At 38.2% G+C, this 20519-nt stretch overlaps 1 protein-coding gene across 1 annotated transcript in view; it reads right to left on the reverse strand.

Annotated features, from left to right (window-relative positions):
- Nucleotides 1-11285: 11285 nt before the first annotated feature.
- Nucleotides 11286-20519, reverse strand: part of ube2e3 (ubiquitin-conjugating enzyme E2E 3 (UBC4/5 homolog, yeast)) — a 37974-nt gene continuing 28740 nt past the window's right edge. Inside the window, exons 4-6 of the mRNA XM_057336668.1 lie at nt 16677-16809; nt 12638-12785; nt 11286-12070 (exon numbers count right to left, since the gene is read on the reverse strand). Of these exons, the coding sequence (XP_057192651.1) occupies nt 11973-12070; nt 12638-12785; nt 16677-16809 (379 nt within the window). The 3' untranslated portion in view covers nt 11286-11972. The remainder of the gene's footprint in view (nt 12071-12637; nt 12786-16676; nt 16810-20519) is intronic.

Raw genomic sequence — 20519 nt, forward strand, 5'->3', positions numbered from 1 at the left:
CGGCGGACACAAAACCAATGCAAGTCAATGGGTGCCGGTTGTCAACATTCTTCAAACTATCTTCTTTTGCGTTCTGCAGAATAAAGAAAGTCATACATGTTTGAAATGACAAGAGTGGGAGTAAATAATGACAGCATTTTCATTTTTGGCTGAACTAGCCCTTTAAAAATCTGCTCAGATGAAATGAAGATGACAGCATCTGGAAAGCCGGTATTGCTGATCCTGAGGTAATCCATGAAAACCTGTTCTCTCTAATTGGCAAGATAGTCCGTTTCCCTCAACGCTGAGCTGTGGCTTGCGGGTTTATTCATCTTCACGTGATTCTTTTTATAATCCCGTCCTATTCTGGAACAAGTGGCTCATCCTGAGTACAGCGTAAGTAACCTGGAAACAGACCGTACTCGTTTAAAACACAAGCCCGAGGCTCCGGGCGGTTAAAGACTGTGAAACGATCTCGAGGTGCAGACAATGCTTCCTCTGAACTTTTTTGTGGGTGAGGTCACGGAGAGGTCAGTGCACCTTTTCTGTTTATGCCCCGTGGGTCTGCATCATGTGTAGCATCGGACGTACTTCAGTTGAAGCGAACAACCTTTCCATGGAAAATGGGACAGTGGTGTCATGGAAAGCTTATGATGAGAACCATCTGTTTTACTCGGTTTGATGAGGTTTCTGTGGATTTGTGTGCTAATGGTGCTGACTTATTTGGCATTTAAAGAGGTTGGGGAAACCCCTTTCCAGAAGAACAAAAAGCAGGCAGGACACAGCCGAATGGACACGGTTCTGTCCTTATATGGACATGCAGACAATTCCTCTTCCTGTTGACCTGTGTCTGGATATGAGAATAAAACAGGAACACTAAAATTAAAGTCATTGTTCACTGACAATCTTAGTCTTTGCTTCAGCCCTTAAGGCCTCTGAACCGGCTACATTTTCCTCTTAAGTGGCTGTATAAATAGGAATTTAAAATTTGGTGAAAGGAATCAGAGTGAGCTATCACAGTCAACACCAAACTCCCCCTGCGTGACATTCCTGCAACATTTTTCCACTTTATATGATAAAAAAGTAAACTGGCTTGGAAACTCCCGTCATATATCACACAAAGAGAGAGAGAATGAATGAATGAGTGAGAGAAAGTGTTGATGTCTTGTTTTGAATGCTAATTAGTGGCTAAAATAATTAGGAGGAGACTGTCTGCCGACTGCCTTCCTCACCATCAGCAATCTGCGCGTTTGAAGTCCAGATGAGACATGCAAGCTCTCACAAAGATCCATTGTTACAGACGCTTCGGATAAACCTGCCATGACTAATTTGAAACATATTCTTTAAGCAATAGAATTCAATATATTCTTTGAGCTCACCAATGCGAATTGACATCACTTGGTGTCAGAAATATTTACAGGGTTTGCATTAGAGATTATTTGTCATGAGAAGACATTCAGATATTGACAGTTTGACTTTGTTCTTCGATATTTCTCAAAGCTTGACGGCTTTAGTAGGACTGATGAGTAAGTGCAGAAGTGAGAGGGGAAGGGTGTTCACTTGACAATATGCTCTCTCTCACAATATCTCAATAAATACACCCTCACATACATCTAGCAAGAAGAGCAATTTTTTTAAGTTTAACCAAAAAACTGTAATGTTCCGACAGCTGCAATAAAGTGTAAAGTAAAATCACGATTCTATATTATTTTACACCCGACTTGTAAATTTGCAGTTTATTTCAGTAATTTGCTATTTTTTTGCACTTCAAAAAACGTGACAATCTGTCAAATAAAACGATACAATTTTGTAAAATTACATTTTTTAGAGTGCATCAAATTTATGCTCATTTAAATGAATAAAAAATAAATAAATGAGCAACTGTTTAAAAAACTATTTAGAGTTCAAGAGATCCAAAAAAACCAACACCTGATTAATAGAAATAACTGAAATAAAATAAAATGTATGTCTGGATGCATTACGGTAATAAACATTTAGCAGGAAACGTGCTTAATCTTTTGGGGTAAAATGTGACCTGAATGTGTTCCTTACAGCTTTTGTGAGATTCACCCATTCGCTGAAATAAAAAAAAACACGTGTTATACACAACAGTCAGGGCCTTCGATGCTAAAATCTTGGAATCTTCATTCTGCCAAAAGGCTGAAGGTGTCAGTCCAAAAGGCACTTGCTTTCCTGTAGCTCATTGGTAAGAGCATTGCAAGGTTGTGGGTTCGATCCCAGGGATTGCACATGCCTATGTATAAATGTATAGGACAAAGCAATGTAAGTCGCTTTGGATAAAAGCGTCTGCCAAATGCATAAATGTAAATGTAAATAGCCGACGTGATAATTTTTTTCTGGTTGGCATCTCTCCTGCAGATGGAGAAGAGGGGATTGCAGGCACTTCTTAAACTTGATAGGTTAAGAGTGAAGTAATCCCAGCAGCAGCTGTGTTCGGCGGAAACGTCTAGTGTTGGTGTGCGACTGCTAAAACTGCCATTACAATAACCTCCCCGAGGACCTACTTAGTAAGCTATCCGAACATCATCATGAAGACAAAGACTCTCCAATTTGTGGACCAGAAGCCTCACGGGCGTGGAGTGTGCGCCATCTGTTGGCTGGGACGGATTTGTGCTCAAAGATCGAGAAAGATCCGAACCAAGAGCCTTCTGGAACCAACCATGGAAAAATACTGGATGGAAATGTTTAAGAGGTCAAGCCATTTGCAGGCATACAGTATGTCTTGTATTATAAATAGCTGTATTATAAATAGGAGACTGTATTTATGGTTCCTTACTATCCAATAGGAAAATAAATGCTTTAAAAAAAAGCTAATTAAAATAAGAACAGAGTAACCCTAAGCAAAATGTCATTACCTTGAATTTATGGAGCACATTTTATTTTAAAGATGCCATGAACAGATAAAATCGGAGAATATTTTCATCAATTTGGTGACACCAGTTTTAGAAGCGCACGCACACTATATAATCAGCCGTCTCAATACACACGGCTCATCTAAATATTATGATTCTGGAACATACTGGTTGGAGTGGGAGAGTTTCACACCTCTGGTGTCTAAAATGAGAACACTTGTTAATGGAAGAATGTGGTGAGACCTAATTGGGGTCTATAGGGATCTTGTGGCTATGTTTCATCTGAAATGGTTTGAAATGTTTGTAGGTTGAATAAAAATATTGTGAATATTACTGATGGAACACAAAACTTCTATTTAATGTGTTAAGAAAGCATTACATGAAAGAAAGTAATAAACTGTGTTTTAGCTAACGCGTGGTGTCAATATGTTACAATTACACAAATTATAAAACTAAATCCTTCATGAAACAGCAACAAGGTCAAACTTTTGGTCAATATAAAATGAAATAAATAAATAACCTGTGTAACTTTAAAACAAATACAACCCTTCTTCTAAAACAACAGACATGGTTCTGTAAGATTTAAAGGAATAGCTGCACCTTCAAAATAAAAATTCTGTCATCATTTACTCACCCTGTTGTCATTTTAAAAGTGTGATTTTCTTTCTTCTGCAAAACACAAAAGAAGATGTTTTGAAAAATGTTGGTAACCAAAACCCGTTGGTCACCATTGACTTCTATTGTATGGAAACAAAACCAGCGCAAGTACAGTACCAACAGTTTTCTGTTACCCACAATTTTTTTAAATATCTTCTTTTGTGTTCTGCAAAAGAAAGAAAATCATATAGGCTTGAAATGACAAGCCGTATAAATAATGAAAGAATTTTCATTTCGAAGGCAAACTATTCCATTAATGGTGTCATATTGGTTCCAGTCAGCAGATACACCCTTAAAAAAGGTGCTTTAAAAGGTTCAGTGCTATAGAAGAACCAATTTTAGATGAATGGTTGTATAAAGTACATCTGAAAAACTTTTCGGAGTCACAAAAGGTTCTTTGTTGAGGAAAAAGAAAAAAGAATAGAAATGGTTCCTTTGACTCGATGGTTCTTTGGGAAACCAAAAATGGTTCTTCTAAGGCATCAGTGTGAAGAAGCACCTTTATTTAAAAGTACACATCCACCTTAGAACAAAACATATTGACAGTAAACCCACAGAGACCATTATAGTGTCCAGTAAAACCAACACAATTCCCATTAAAACCATTAAATCCATTAGAATTTGTGATGGACTCTTTTACCAGGAAACTGAAAAAGACATCATCCCAACAGATCATCCCAGATCTGTTGAGGTGATGTGCAGTCAAACACAGGTCCTTGAAAAACAAGAGAGGGCTGGATAGTGGCAGTCGACCGCCCCCTGTCAGAGAGCTTCTATTGTCAGCCGTGATGAGGGCATTTACCAGCACCCATGCTAATCCACGGCTCACTTCATCTCAATTAAGTATTTGTGCGTTCCACTTGTAGCGGCTCTAAAACAGCAGAGAAGAGGCCTGAGACACCCCTATCACTGCAGCTCGCACGCACTTGAATTCACTCCACCCCTTCTTTTGTCTCACGGACATTCAGTAACATGGACAAGGAGGGGTTAATAGCCTGAACACAGTTTATGAGAACTTAATGATAGCTTAAGAAAAAGGTTAAAGAATGTCAACCTTTTCATTAAGTTGCCAACTATAAACGATTTAAAAGATGTAGAATGTAAAATACATCCCTGTTGAGAAACAAAACAAGTTCTAATAGTTTCCATACAAATACCAATATGAACCATTGGCTGTTTACCATTAAAACCATTAAAAAATGTTTTTAATCTTATTCCAGTGATTAAATGTTTTATATGTTCATCACCAGATAACAACCCACCAAAAGAACTCAACACATTTCACTGTAAAAAATGATTCTGTGTCGTAGTAGATTTCATGAAATAAATTGAGTAAACTTTACTTAATACAATTGTATTCTTGTTTTTTAACCAAAATTTAAATTAAAATTATAGAAAAAATCTGGAATTCTACTTATGAATTCAACTTAATTGTATCATGTTCGACCCACTTAAACTTGTATAAAGGATCTTTACTTAATTATTTTGTGGTGGGACTACATTCATTATTTTAGTTAACTGAGCAGTGAATTTAGAGTTCCCAGCATGCTTTGCATGCGACAGCATTAAGAGAGTCATTTTTGGGAAAAAGTGCTATTTTAAGTGCTTTACAATAAAATGAAAGACTTGATAGAGTTTATTGTTCAGTTGTCTTTAAGATTTAGAAGAGATTCTGTTTGTTCTTATGAATTTCGTGGTTACCGTCGTTCAGAAGAGTGGTGCTTGTGCTCAGGTTATGGGAGAGCTCATGATGTGTTTTTTTCACTCAGTGAACAGACTCTCAGCTTACTTGTAAATCATATCTGTTGTTAACAATAAAAAATGTTAAAGTGAAGATTTAAAAGATCAAGAAGTTAACTCCAATGCTCAAATTAGTATTTCTTCTTGATTTTTTTAAGATTATCATGTGACGTAATAATTTAGGTAATTTTGCTTGATTTATTCATGGAATATTGTGTTAAAAATATACGCTTTAAAGTACTTACAAATATTTTGTGTAATATTGTTACTACAGTGTAGAGACCCACAATGACCATTACAGCATTCTTTAGAACCATACAATTCCCATTATAACCATTAAATGCATTAGAATTTCTTTACTGGTTTCTATTTTTAGGCAGGAATAGTGTAGATTGAACACAGCAATGCAACTTTTTTCCTGTACAGCCATTCGAGGACTTTACTTTAGTAAACTTGATAAAGCTTTAAAATGCATCTGAGCCAGTAGCAGAAAATAGATCTACATGAGGCCATCCAGACAACACCAGACAAAAAGGCACTTAGAAAAATCCTTATCCGTTCGTTTTTAAAATCACATCAGGGCAAATTCAACTTTGCCAAAACAAATCAAACACATTGTAAAATAATAACAAGTGATATCTACAGGGGAGAAGCAAGGTTGGAGCGAGATCACATGTTTTTAGTGTTTGGATGGATCAACATAAATCATGTCGGTCAGAAGGGTGAAGAGGAGCATCCCCTCTCATTATTCACTGAATTTAAAAGGGGCGATTCATCTGCATCCCCTTTTTTCTAATAACATGGGACTTTTATCATTTCACATTCTGCCACCTGTGTGTCATTTTCACAAGATGATACTCTGATTAGATCAATGAAATAAACATATACATAAAATGTAAAGGCAAAAAGCAGATACAAGCCACGAATGAAAAAAACTCATCATTATTACAAAATTATATTTAGTAGCTACCATCTGTGAGAGGAAAGAACGTTATGCTTTGTCTCCCTCATGTGGCCATACGCTCTGAATGAATAGATCTGTCCTGACTGAACTCTTAGAACCCTCTCTCAAACAAGACTGTCCGTTACAACTATATTTTTACTGAAATGAATAAAAAAACAATTGTTCCATTACAACCTGAACATACACATGACAAAAAATAAGCACACAGCTATTTCATTATCGCCATGTACCACATTTTAGACTACATATGGAGATATGGTGATTGTGTAGTAACTGAGGAAATGTTAACTGAACTAAAACTTTAAACTGGAGTTTCTAAACCAGGAGCCTCAACAAACGTCCAATGGGGTGCTTAACATGACTTCAAATTATATAAAATAAAAAAAGCATTACAATAATCTAAAACAACTCAAATCAATATATTTATGGTGTTTGGTTATCTTTTAAGGCCAAGCTCTAGAATATTTGAATGGGGATAAGTTAGGGGGCTTAAATGTTGTTGGGGGCTTTAAAGGGAAAAATGTTAAGATCAACTGCTTTAAACCATTCAGGCCATTTAGCGTTTCTGTAAAATATTTTTGCATGTTGCAAATATACATACACCATTTCACGTTTTTATATTCAACTCATCAAAATAATCAACTTATTACACTCTTAAAAATAAAGATGCTTAAAGAGAATTCTGAGAATTGTTTCTAAACACATTATAGATGTTAGAAATTTATTGCTGAAACACATTACAAAGACTTGTGGAGTTAAACAGTTAAACAGTTTTTCAGCAATTCTCTTTTCAGGATTTTTTGGGCGGGGCTAAAACTGGGGATCGATGACGCAATGGAGCGTCCGAGCATGCATGGCCCCTCCCCTATCACCATAGCGCCTAGCATCAGGTGTCTGCTCATTCACAAGCTCAGGGTTGTAAGCTTTTCGCACACGCTTTCAGGTTCTCACTCTGCCCAACTAAACAAAGCTCACGCCAAATAACAGACAATTTCAGCATCTACCTTATCAGCTCAAGAGAGTACCACTACAAATAGACAAAGCTGTCTGTGTTCACACTTGACTTCTTTTTTGACGCTGCTAGCGTCTGTTTTAAATGATAATCCTATAGAGTAAACCGTGTTTTCAAAAAAAGTCCTGAGCGCTTTTTTAAAATGCCAGGGCACAAACGTCTTTTTCTGCAGCTCAGTGCGTCTTTTGAGGTTGGAAAAAAGTTCAACTTTTCTGAAAAAACATCCTGTCAAGCACCTTTTTTTCACAGCTAACCAATGACGGAGACCTGTCGTTTCCATAACAACATGCGCGGAACGTATTTGTTCGAGAAGGCTCAAGCTCGAAAAAATAAAATGGCGGCCGAATTTTCACTTTCAATAACTTTTGATTGCATTTCTAGCGAGAAATTAGTATTGTAGTTGTTAAATATCTGATTGGTTATAGCAAAGACGCTCTCTGTTTATAATTCAAATGGACTTCCGTTACGCTGCCTATGAAGCCTGTCTCTCTAAGCTGCCTCAATGCTATCTTGAACATTGCCGGGTGCTATTTGTAAGCACAACGCGCTCTGGGTTAGGGCTAATACCGGGCCAGGAGCCTTCTCCCCGGACACATTTTTCAATTAAAAGTTGAAATGTCTTGTAAAGTCAATTTAATTGTACCTTAAAATTAAAATTGAATTGAAAAATGACAATACAAGTTCAAAAACTCATGTCAAAGACATCACAACAGGAGAGCTTAAATCAGCAGTAGTCACTACACTAGATATTATATATTATTATGGATTACTGACTGGGCCAAAGGGGCCAGTGCCCAGGGGCCCTTGACTACCATGAGCCCGAGGGGGCCCTGGGCTTCAAGGTTGCGTCATCCAGTTTGGTATAGCGAACCCAACAACAATGAAAACAAATGTTTATCTATGTTTAATATATGGGTCCCATAGCCTATTCAAGGCCTCTGTGGACTGGATACCCTGTAAAAAATGAAATGATCAACAAATCATGGCAACATATGTTTTTTATGTTACTTTAACTTATTAAATTAAATTTAATATATTAAAAATTACCTTATTAATTAAATTTAAGCACATTTAAATTGCATTTTCTGAATCTTTTGCTTGATGGTTTGATGTTTACAGACATGTCACCGGGGCATTTTATGATGAAAAATCATTTTTATTTTTTTATGTGATGCATTAAATACGTGTATGTTTGACAGTTAATTAAAAACGTGTGTTTCATATGCCTTAATTTGGTCCATTCTTGATTTTTCACTGTGTAGCTAATATTAGACTTCTATAAACCCTGTACAGAATATTTTTAGCGTAGCGCAGGCATTTGACGCAGAGTGAGAATGGTTTTAATATTCATTATCATCTTAATTTTCACTTTCTACTGTGCAGCGAAGGGAAAGAATGGAAAAATTGTGGGAGGGGGGCCCTTGGAGGTAACTGGCCACGGCCCTTTGAAGTCATAATCCGTTCCTGCTATGGACATGGTTAATTTAAAACAATTCATCTAGGAGATTAAATCTGTCGAACCAGTGAGTGATGTTGCACAAGTATCCCAGAAAAGCCTTTCAGTATTCAGATCAATGAAATACTAGAAGTCTTGAAAACAGTAAAAGACTTGCTGTCGTTTACCGTCTGCTTTTCAGTAACAACCATAACAGATCATTAAATGTAAAAAATCTATATGAAAAATGTATCCATGTTAATATAGTATGCTGCGCCCAACAGATTTTTTTCAGTGTACCACCAACACACACAGCTTGAAATATTGTATCTTACAATGCAATGCTCACTTTAAATTGATTCATTCAAGTCAAAATAAACATTCTCAAAATGATAACACCAAACGCAAATAAAAAAACAGCTGCTGGTAAACGGTGTATGCTGCACTGTAGTAAAACTAGTACTCCATTCTGAATGTAGCCTTTGAGATCCCTATGGGACGCTTTACAAAAACAGAATGCACAGAGATCATAACAGAAATGAGCAATTGTCAATTGACAACTAACACAAGAATCAATCACTACATGACGCTGCATCGATCACCATCATCCTCCCATTTAAGTGTACTTAACACGGGGGCCACCAGAGGGCTGCAAACATTCAAGTTGGGTCAGACAGCCGTATACATTCCACTGCCCTCCAGGGTGTAAATCCGACACTATCAACACAGGTCAGCATTAATCTCACTTCACTCGCAGCAAACAGAAAAGCTATAGCAGGCCCCGTGGCGAATTCTCGATTGGGGAGCGACCCTAAAAAACCCAGTCTCATTCAGTCACATTGTGAAAACAGAGCCAGCATGAATGTGAAATGTACACAGGAGACCGAGTGTCCTTTGACGCAGGCCAAAAATGACATAACAGCTCTAATTAATGTCATAGCCACATGTTTGTGAAGTTAGCAAGTCCACAAGTCAGTGCTGTGACCCGATATGACACTAAAGGAACAGGAGGTATTCTTTAAATGCAAGGTTTTGATCGACAGCTGGCCCTGTCAGTCATACAGAAGCTGAAATGAAGAGGTCAGGGCTTGGCTGGATTTTTGGCTTTGCTCAATGCTGTCTCTTCATTGGCGGCCATTCAAAAGTCGCTGTGCATTCTGAAAGAATTGCATATCATTGCAAAACATATCAATTGCAAATATTCTATTACATGGCTTTGGTGCATGTCTCACCGCAGCCCATTAAAGGGCTAGTTCCCCGAAAATGAAATTCATCGTTTATTCACCCTCATTTCATTCTAAATCTGTAAGACTGACTTTCTTCTGCAGAACACAAATTAAGTTATTTTGAAGAATGTTGGTAACCAAACAACACTGGTCCCCATTGACTTCCATTGTGTGGACACAAAACCACTGAGACATTTTTCAAAATATCTTCTTTTGTGTTTCACATAACAAAGAGTCACACAGGTTTTGAACAGCATGAAGGTGAATAAATGATGACAGAATTGTTCTTTTTGGGAGAACTATCCCTTTTAGTTGATCTATGACGCCTTTAGCCAATCAGCATTGTCAGAATGACATTTTCCTGGGGCTCAAGAGATATCAGTCACATGACAAATGTTTCCGGAGCGGTTTTCCCGTAAGCAAAGATTGCGGAATCCATTTGTATCTGCCACATACGACAGCCGAGAAACCAGAAGCAGAAATTAACCAGACTCAAGACTTCCCAGACTAAAATGAATGTGTGACCTGTCTTAACTGAATATAACTTGCACAGAAATATCTTAAAATTTATCAGTGCCATTGTTTTGTCTCGAGATGCTCACCAGTAATGTATTCTTCTTTATAGGCAGTTTTATGAAAGAGACATGAATATCTTAAGTCAACTAAGGCATTTCCTGGTTTAAATTAAACCGTGTCTGTGAAACCGGGCCTAAAAGTGCCAGTGACACAAACATCTGGGGATATCGACCAAAGAGCCAACTATACCTCTATTTAGACCTAATATGAATGTAGGTATTTGACTAATTATAATATTATTATCAAAAATAAAAATGGCTAAAAATCTATGTTAACCTATGTTATATGACTGTTTAAAGTTTAGGCTTCCAACGATCCAGACATTTTCGTTTTTTTATGTTCGTTTTTGTTTCACTCTCATGTGTGTCACACACTATCGCATTTTCAGTTTCATGCTGACTTTAACCCTTGTGTGGTGTTCGTATCTGAGGAACCTGTTTTCCAAGTTTACTAATAAAATGCACATTTTTTCAATCTCAATCTCAATTATTTAAGATAAACATAAAAGATTATTATAACGATTCAGATTATTATAAAGATGTACGATTTTTGGTTTTGGTCATTTCTTATTACAAAAAGCACCGGTTTTCATAAATGTGGTTTAATGGAGATACATGACAAATATTAGCTACATACAATGCTATATGTGATATATATGATGCTCGTAAATTGAAAAATCAAACATCTGTAAGGTATATTTTTACATAAATTGTTATGTCTGTATTTAGAAAAACGAATAATCTGTTGGGCCCAAAGAAAAAACACAACAAGGGTCAATGTTTACAGACCCCCTTGTTGAAAACAGCACACATACACACCTTACGCCGGGGGACAGGTTTTTTTATTGTGTTTGAGGGGATGTTACAGTGATGGCTCATTTCAGCTGAGCTACAAAACGTTCAATGAGATCTCTTCATTACAAACTGACAAAGGTATAACAGATTCACAACAGCATGTACCACAGAACTGGAAATGAGTGTGGGTCTCATATAAATGACATCATTTCTAATAATCTACAGCTCGTTATTTTTTTTTAGTCTTTTTTTTCGCTTTTTTTTCCATCGACTTCATACAGATAATGAATTAGGCTAAAATGCACCATAATATTTGGTTGACTTTAGGAACATTTTCCTTATTACATCACAAAATACATTTTTATATCCCAAAGAAGCAAGACTTGCAAGAAGGCTTTTTAAACAGAACTAAATCTACAGCTACAAAATTCTACTCCGGCAGCCTTTACCGCGCTCGGTTCTGTCTGCGCTCCCAGTCCGTATTGGGTAAAAACACGGGGTAGAATCAGTATGACATATACACAGAAGTCCGTATTGTAAAGGCTATAAAGATTTGTTGCACGTTGTAAAGTTGCCTCTCCTGGATCTTTACACTCCTGCGGGTGATGGGGGTGCGGGAGGGGGATCGCGGTGAGGGAGGAGTGGAGGAGGAGGAGGGGGGCACAAAGGGAAACCGGGGTGGAGGTGGGGTGGCTCGAGGTGCCGCAGGTCTCCGTCTATGTGGCGTATCTCTTGGTCCACTGTCGAGCTATCCTGTCATGTTCTGCTCTGTTGGTCAGGTACTGAGTAGCTATGCTCCCCACCAGAGGATCCGCTGAGATACAGAGAAGAGAAATGAATAAAAAGAAGAAAGTGAGACGTTTTTATACCCAAGAGTCACGGAGAACAGTATTCAGAGAGACATTGGGCAGGGCAGAGCAAGCAGAAAGAAGCGAGATAGCTTTCATAACAAATAAAAGAGCTGTGCGGGATTCAACAGACGGCTGACAGGACGTCAAAGATGTTTTTGAAACAAACATCATGAGGACACCTTTAGTCTCAGAAGGCCTATTTATACTTGACTTGTGATAAAAACCTTGAGTGTAAGCAGCACAAAAATGAAGATGAATGCAACGAATCTGTAACATGAACAAATGAAGCTGTCAATTTTAATTAGCACTTTCAAAATGAAACTAATTTAAGAAATGTGATCAATCATTTCCAGATCCGGTCTGTATTATTTAACATCATTTATGATGAAGTGGGACATGTTCCTGGAAAAACATATTTTGCCATTACTAGAACATCAATTCAATCCATAACTTCCCTCTGATTTTAAGATTTAGATTTAGGGACTACAACTATATTTCAAGTACGTTACAAGTCGTGTCAGGTTACTCACCTGGATTACAGTCTGTCAACAGGGAACAGATGGAGAGCAGGACCTTCGAGATGGTCAGAGCGGGGCTCCAGTTATCCTTCAGGATGTCCAGACAAATCACACCCTGACTATTGATGTTGCAGTGATAGATCCTCGTACGGAACGTGACCTGCACGGAAGAGAAAACCCAAGAGATTGGCAAAACTCGATGATGTTGGCTCACCGGTGCAGAACCTCAGTTTAATGCTATGGATGTGTCTTAACAGGCTTTCATTATAAAGGGGGCTTTGGAGAGCTGGATAGCAGCTTTCAGTCTTATTAACAGGGAGGAATCCTGAAAGCTATCGATCAAATGAGGAGAGAGAGCTATGAAAGCATACCTGACCTCGCTTTCCAACTGTGTGTCTGTAGCCCGGGGTATTGATGACTTATGGTCTTGGCTTAAGGAGCCAGCAAAAGACCACGGTATTGTGGGAGGACCGAGTCTGCCGGGTAAAGGTCAAGAAAGGGCAGTGTCGGATCATGAGCGTTGGCATATACAGACTGGCCTTCTTGTGTTTGTTGACGTTGTTGTCTCACGCTGCCCCTGCAGCAGCTAGTGAGACGGCAGTCACATGACACAGTATAAACCAAATGACCAAAATAACCCTGCCCGCCTGCCTGGCACAATGCTGGTATTGTATGAACACGGTGGTCTTAGAGTCAGACTCAACACAGGCAGTATGCCACGGGTGGTCTGTGTGAGGCCTGGTGACCGACACTGAGAGACACAACAACAGAGATATACATTCATGTCCCTACGGGAAGACAAAAAGCAGGACAAATAAAAGAGAGAGAGAGAAAAGTTCTGCTTTAAGACTACTGAGCTGCCTACACAGCGGTTTTTAAGACATTATACAGTAGATGAGATCCTGATACAAAATCTGTCCCAAACGATAGAAAACAGCAGCATTGCACAAGAAGTGTTTAACATTTCTAAAATAGGAAAGAAGGAAGGGAAGGAAATAAATAAATAAATAAATAAATAAATAAATAAATATAAATAAATAAATAAGAAAGAAAGATGATAGACAGAGAGACAGACATAAATAAATAATAATGTAATAAAAAAGACAGAAAATAAAGAAAATGTAAAGAAAAATAAAGAAAGTTTGACAGAGCATTAGAAAAGAAAAACAGACACAATGACAGAAAGACATAAAAAAAATCAATGTAAAGGAATAAAGACAATGAAAGAAAAATGGAAGAAAGACTACAGAAACAGAATGAATTAAAGAAAGAAAAACAGACAGAATGAATGATTGAAATACAACGAGAAAACCGACAGACAGAAAGATTTACAGACAAACAAGTCAAAATGAAAGAAAAAAATGGAACAAAAAACAGAAGCAAGCAAGCAAGAAAACAGAAAAAACGCAGAATGAAAGAAAAGACAACAAAATAAATATAGAATGACAGAAAAAAAGAAAGAAAAAGAGGGTAAATGCTAAAGAAAGAAGAAAATAAAAAAGAAATGGAAAGAGACCAGACCCCAGTGAAAGACATCACAGATTGATGAAACCCAACTGTCCTGTGATGAGAGCGGTGCATTAGAGCCTCTTACAGCATCACTTAATCAATACTCTTTATTTCTGGATACAGTTGTAGGATGAGACGCCTCTGTCTCTCTCTGTCCCCAAACACACACACACACACACACACCAAACCTCACAGCTCAAGTGAAAGAGAGCGGGCAACTTCACAAAGCATCATCCCAAACAAATGTAGGCAACACCGGCCTCCAAGTCGCCCGCACTCGTTTCATCTTGTGACAAAAGAACGAGGGGGCACTGGACCGCCGACTCTGCCCTGGATCCAGTGCAGAAGATGAATCCCGTTTATAATTACTGGCTTAGAGCTTCACAGTGGCTTGATGTGAACAAAAAGCCTTTCCAGCTCGTGAACTTTATATAGACTTCTTGTTTACAGATGAGGGCCAGACTCGAGGCTGAGGAAACAGATTCTGATGGTAATTAATGAGAGACGGCGAGTCTGACTCTTTCACCTTTACAGTCAGAGCCACAGTAAAACCTGCTTCTCTAATCCACACAGCTGCTTGTCACCATCTCACTAATTGCTTCATGTTGGTGATATCTGTAGAAAGAACACCTGAGAGTATGTTTAGCCACTCAGCGTATAAAAAACTGTTCAGCATCACATTACCCTTGAGGTTTTTTTGAATAGAGGTCAAAATCTGTTCTTTGACTTAATAAGTCTTACAGTAATTAAAGGTCAATAGCCTTTTGTAGAAATCACCTTGGCCGACTATAAACTCACTGTAGCTCACAGCACGCACATACTTCTGCGTGTTCTGAACAGTAATGAAAACATGTCGCACCACAGCAAAATGTGCACAACCCAAATATATTTTGAGGTCGCACAGGTTAAATATAGGGAGCACATGCGACTAAAATGGTCGCAATTTCGAGCCCAGCACTCCATCATGCCAATTGCGAGACACCTCGGATCTCGTCACACCCTTAATGATTACTACCCTTTTACTATAGTTAAACCATGGTTAATTTTCATAAGGGACTTTTGCTAGGATGCCTGCATTAAATTGACTTCACGACCAATACTGGTTGGTTAAAAGTCACACAAAGTTACAAATTGACATAGTGCTGAGAAAGTCTAAAATAATTTGTTTGCAACACTTCAAGTTTACCACTTGCTTTTATATTTTGTATTTATCTAATGCAGTGACATTACAACATGTGGCTTAAAGCTGCATTTATACTCGAGCGTCAGACCTACGCCGTAGCCTGGCGCGCACCTCTCCAAAAATGTAACAACGTGTCAACTCAACGTGGACCGCAAGCGCTGGGATTGGTCTGTTTGAACCCCTCCCTCAGGTCAAAAGACTCGGCGATAGAGTCATGTTTACTCGCACGCATTTCCGAATGAATTATCTATGTAAAATATTTGTGCTTCTGTATTAAACGTCTCAAATCTGCAACAAAAGTGACTGTTTACTTGCCACTATCACTGCTAATGCTTCTCAAGCGAGCTTCTTCTTCTTCGGCTCTTCTTGGTTACAAAAGCAACATGCGCGTAGACACTGACGCCTAGTGGTCATTGCCTGTCGACGCGGACAACGACGTAGAAGTATAAATGAAAACCAACACGTAGGCTACGGCATAGAGGCTACGGCGTAGGTCCGACACTCGAGTATAAATCCAGCTTTAGTGTCCACTAAGGCCGCACAATTTTGAAGAAAATTGTGTAATTTGCTAAATAATGTGATATGCAATGCAATACTGTAATTCTTAAGGCTTGTAAAATAGATAAAAATGTTATTAAAATATTTTCACAACCGAAAAACCATATAGACCACTTCGCAAGATGTAAACACTAGTACAGCAGCACTTGCGGTTTCATTTTTGAAACCGTACATATATAATCAAATCTTCAAAGATTTTGCATTGTTCTGTTCAAATGTTTGTGCAGTGTTAAAAACTGACACAGGAAGTTCTATAGGAACTATATTAGTTTGGTCATCATGTACCTAGGGGAAGAAGCATCACTTCTGTTTTCGTCATTCATCTCTACCATCTGCATGGTCCGAAAACTTTGACAACACTTAACTGAAGAATTTAAATATTGTAATCCACTACGATATGCACATGTGATTATCAATATTTCAAATTCTCTCGCAGCTCTAGTGTCTACTATAAAGAACTCGTAATGTGGATTGAACCATTCTGATATGCAGATTTCAGAAGCATTTCAAAAATGTGTTAGACACAAAGTGAATATAACTACTCCTGATATTAACATCAAATGACTCATATAGGCGTTGAGGTCCTGCAGCATATGCAATAACACAGATGCAGCCCACTCATCTCATCTCTGAATTATTCACCCTGTTACTGCACAGCTTTGCATTCGGACTGACTTTAGTTTCACCCTGCTGTAATACGCTTGTGTACATGTTGAGTGAACTGAAAGATTGTGTTTGATTAAAGGTCAAAGGTAGGAGCATGACGGATTTGCAAATGAAGATGGATGAGGTGTTTTTTACCTTTGGTGGCTTGAAGGGGTAATCAGAAGAGAAGGTGATGTCCAGAAAGAACACGCCCCCTTCGTAGACTGAACCTGGAGGCCCCAAAATAGTAGATCTCCATTCATAGATGTTGTCACCCTTAGGTCCCGCACTGAAAAGACACATAAACATAGCAATGTGAGTGTGAACAAGGACAATTTGGCCACTATAACCACAAAAATCTGATTTTAAATCCATTGTTTTGTTTATGGTCAAAGCATAGGTAGATGGAAACACGTAAAAATGCAAGGCAGTTTGTAACACTGTGCGTATGGCAAGGAGAGCTCATCTTTGACAGCATAGATACCACAAAACATGCACCTACACTGTCATGTTTGTCTAGTGTTGCAAACAAACATACCCAAGACTCTTCAAGAACCCATAAAACCATGAACAAGCTTTCACATTTAAAAAAAAACAAGCACTCAATGTTCTGCAAGAGGAAGTTTATATTTAAAGTGAACCCTACTGACTTTATGACTTTTTAATGCAGAACGGCAGCAGAATGACTTTATTTACACAGGAATCACACTCGTGGGACACAACGTATCATGAGCTCCATAGTTGGTCATTCTAGTTGATTCTGGTTTCAGAACAAAACAGGTTTGTTAAAAGAGGTATAGTATTTCCCACACTTACAGTATAATATTATTAAACAGTATGCAGAGGCTTCAGATGCAACAACACACATAAACATTTTTAAAACACTTTTAGTGAGAGTACCCAATCTTGTTGAAAACATTTCAATCCACATATTTTACAAGCCGTTTTATTTGTATTTTGTTTTTTAATAAAACCGCAATTGGAAATGTTTTAAGTACATACAAATCTGTGTTCGGAGCTATCTCCATACATTAATTTGACTCACAAAGGTAATATTATCATGATTCATAAGTTCAGCTGTCGGGTCTGATTTTGCAGTATTGACTTCCGAACCACACATAAGTACGTAAAGTAATTTAGTTTCAAACAGAGATGGGGATTTCACACAAAAAAATGACTTGAGTAAAATAAAAAAGTTGATTTTTAATGTACCTAAAGGGACAGTTCGCCCAAAAATGAAAATTCTGTCATCATTCACTCACCCTCTTGTCATTTCAAACCTGTATGACTTTTTAAGAATATTGGTAGTCGAACAACGGTGGAACCCATTCACTTTGATTTAGGGCTGGGCGATATGGCAAAAAAGTAAACTCGATAGTTTTTTTCTATATTGATCGATAACGATATTTATTTCGATATATATTTAATTACAAAACTGTATTTAAAATAATCTATTTTAAATACAGTTTATTAACAAAAGTTAACCTTTAACCAGTTAAAATTCAATTAAATGAATGCACTGTTGCAACACAGAGGATATTAGGCCATAAACAACATGTACCAGTTCATTCAGTCTCATTTTGACTCAATTGACTAGTTAAGTAAAGGGAGTGTTCATTCAGTACATTCAACCAATGAAAGGGCTCCGTTACTGCGTACATTCAAACGCTATTGGCTCAGCACCTGCGCACATAAATAACGCTGCAATAATGTCTTGCTCGAGTAGTGGGATTCATTCAATGCATTCAGTGAACCTTAGTCTTTCAAAAAGACATCTCACATAAACTGTAGTACATTTCTTTAATCATGCAAGCATCTTACATACAAGGTTCAATATTTTAATGTGCACACAAACTCACTTCATTACATCTCTGATCTGTACAGGGCAGCGCTGGTTTGTTTCATAAGCACCAGCTCATGTTAGCAGATATGTTAAAGATGGATATAAAAAGTTTGTGCTTGAGTTTCGAAGTAACTCGCTTGCAATTGCGCCTCAAGTTTGTTTTGTTTAACCGGCGATTGCGAAAAAAAAATAAGACACTTGATAAACCGCATGATGATAACTAGTTTCACCTTTGTTTCCGCTTCCAGTAATGTTTTCCTCCTCATGTTGAGTTTTCTTTGCCAAGTGCAGTATGAAATGGACTTTGTACATTGACGCGCATGCTAAAAGTTGCACGCTGACTGACTGTTGTTGCGTTTATTTCTGCGTTCTGTTTGACTGTAAGATTAATCCATATCGAGTCAAAATGCCAATAGCTTATCATCGTTTTTGAAATACATTCTATCGCGATTCGATATGATATCGTTTATCGGCACAGCCCTACTTTGATTGTATAAACACAAAACCAATGCAAGTCAATGGGTACCACCGTTGTTGGGTTACCAACATTATTCAAAATGTATTTAGGAAATGTAGTGGAGTAAAAAGTATATTATGCTTTATGATGTAGTGAAGCAAATTTCTTTATAAGTAAAAACACTCTTGGGATGATGGGAGGACTCAGGCAACACGCATACTGATGAATACACTAAAAGTGTCCGATAAATGCACAAATCTAAATGTAAAACTCTCTAGTATTAACCATTAAACTTAAAACATAAAAATGAGCACAAATGTACAGTCATTTGATGCGTTGTAAATGGCTACTTTAGGGCTGCACGATAATTTATCGCGATACCACTAAATCCTATTGTAATCGAGCTGGCTGCGATATGCAATGTGTCGATTTTTTTAATGCGCAGCTTGTCCGTGAAGCACGGCTCTGGGATCAGTAGGAAATGCTGCTCGATCTAAAAGCAGTGCGAGTTTGAGTCGCTTATAATGTGCATTTGACAAAGCAACACCCGTCAAACATGATCATTATAAATATACTTTATTATCATAAAAATACCTGATGAGGCTTGAGTAACAGTGATAAAAAGATGTCCATAGGCATTTCCTAGATTCTAGAACATGTTATGATCTTCTTCTGCAGTACATATTTGGAGTTTCCGCACGAGAGCGCCCTCTGGCTTTCGGATGCAGCAGCATTTTCCCGTACTTCACTCAAAAGCTGTGCATAAATCACGTGATATTTATCGTCGGTTTATCGCGACAACCCTATTAATGTCTCCAACATTTTAAATAGATCTCACAGAAACACCACACCAACACCAAAGTAGGACAGCAAAGTGTATTCTTTGTGCCAAGCAGTAATAGAGTCAGAGGGAGCAACTACACAGCCGTGACTAATGGAAGACAACAAAGCAACCTTTTAGAAAAATAAAGCCAGAGTAATTCAGTGCCCAGCTTCTAACAGAGGAAACAGGTGAGGGTTCCAGACACTGGCGTAAGCAAACACTTAGTTATCTCCAACATCTATTGCTCAATTAGCATGTGATGAAACGTTCATCTTTGCCAGCAAGTCACCAGCCTACACGCTGGATATCATGCTTCTCAGCGAGAGCGGACGGCTGTCAAACTCAATTCGCCATAACGCTGAGGGCTAAGAATAGGCGGCATTACAGCCGGAGAATAAAGTTAACAGGAGCGGATGGCGTGAAGAGCGTCAGAACAATTAACTGTCGCCATGTAGCTTTTTTAATTCTTTCAGGTGGATAAATCATCTAGGGCTGTTGGACTCTCGCACCGCAGAGAGGCTGAAAAACACTTTGAATTCATCAGAGAGTAATAAATGGCAGATTCAGCGAGAGCAGCCCGTTACATAGATCATTTAACAGCTAAACAACATGCAGGGCAGGTCATCGCTTATCGCCGCAAAATCAACACATGACATTTAGGATGTCAAGGGGAATCATGTAACTGTAGCTTAAAAGGGAAAAAACGAGGGAGAAATCGAAAAAAATCTTTTAACGCCTCAGAACATCGATCTGACAAGCCTTCAGTGGGTGGTTAAGAAAGCACCAAGAGCGACGAGTAACGCATTGACCCGGTGGCCCTGTGAGGGCTTCACAGGATTACCACAGAGCTGCAAATTTCAAACATAAGGGGACATG

The sequence above is a fragment of the Triplophysa rosa genome, linkage group LG6, assembly GCF_024868665.1.
Source record: "Triplophysa rosa linkage group LG6, Trosa_1v2, whole genome shotgun sequence".
Lineage (NCBI taxonomy): Eukaryota > Metazoa > Chordata > Actinopteri > Cypriniformes > Nemacheilidae > Triplophysa > Triplophysa rosa.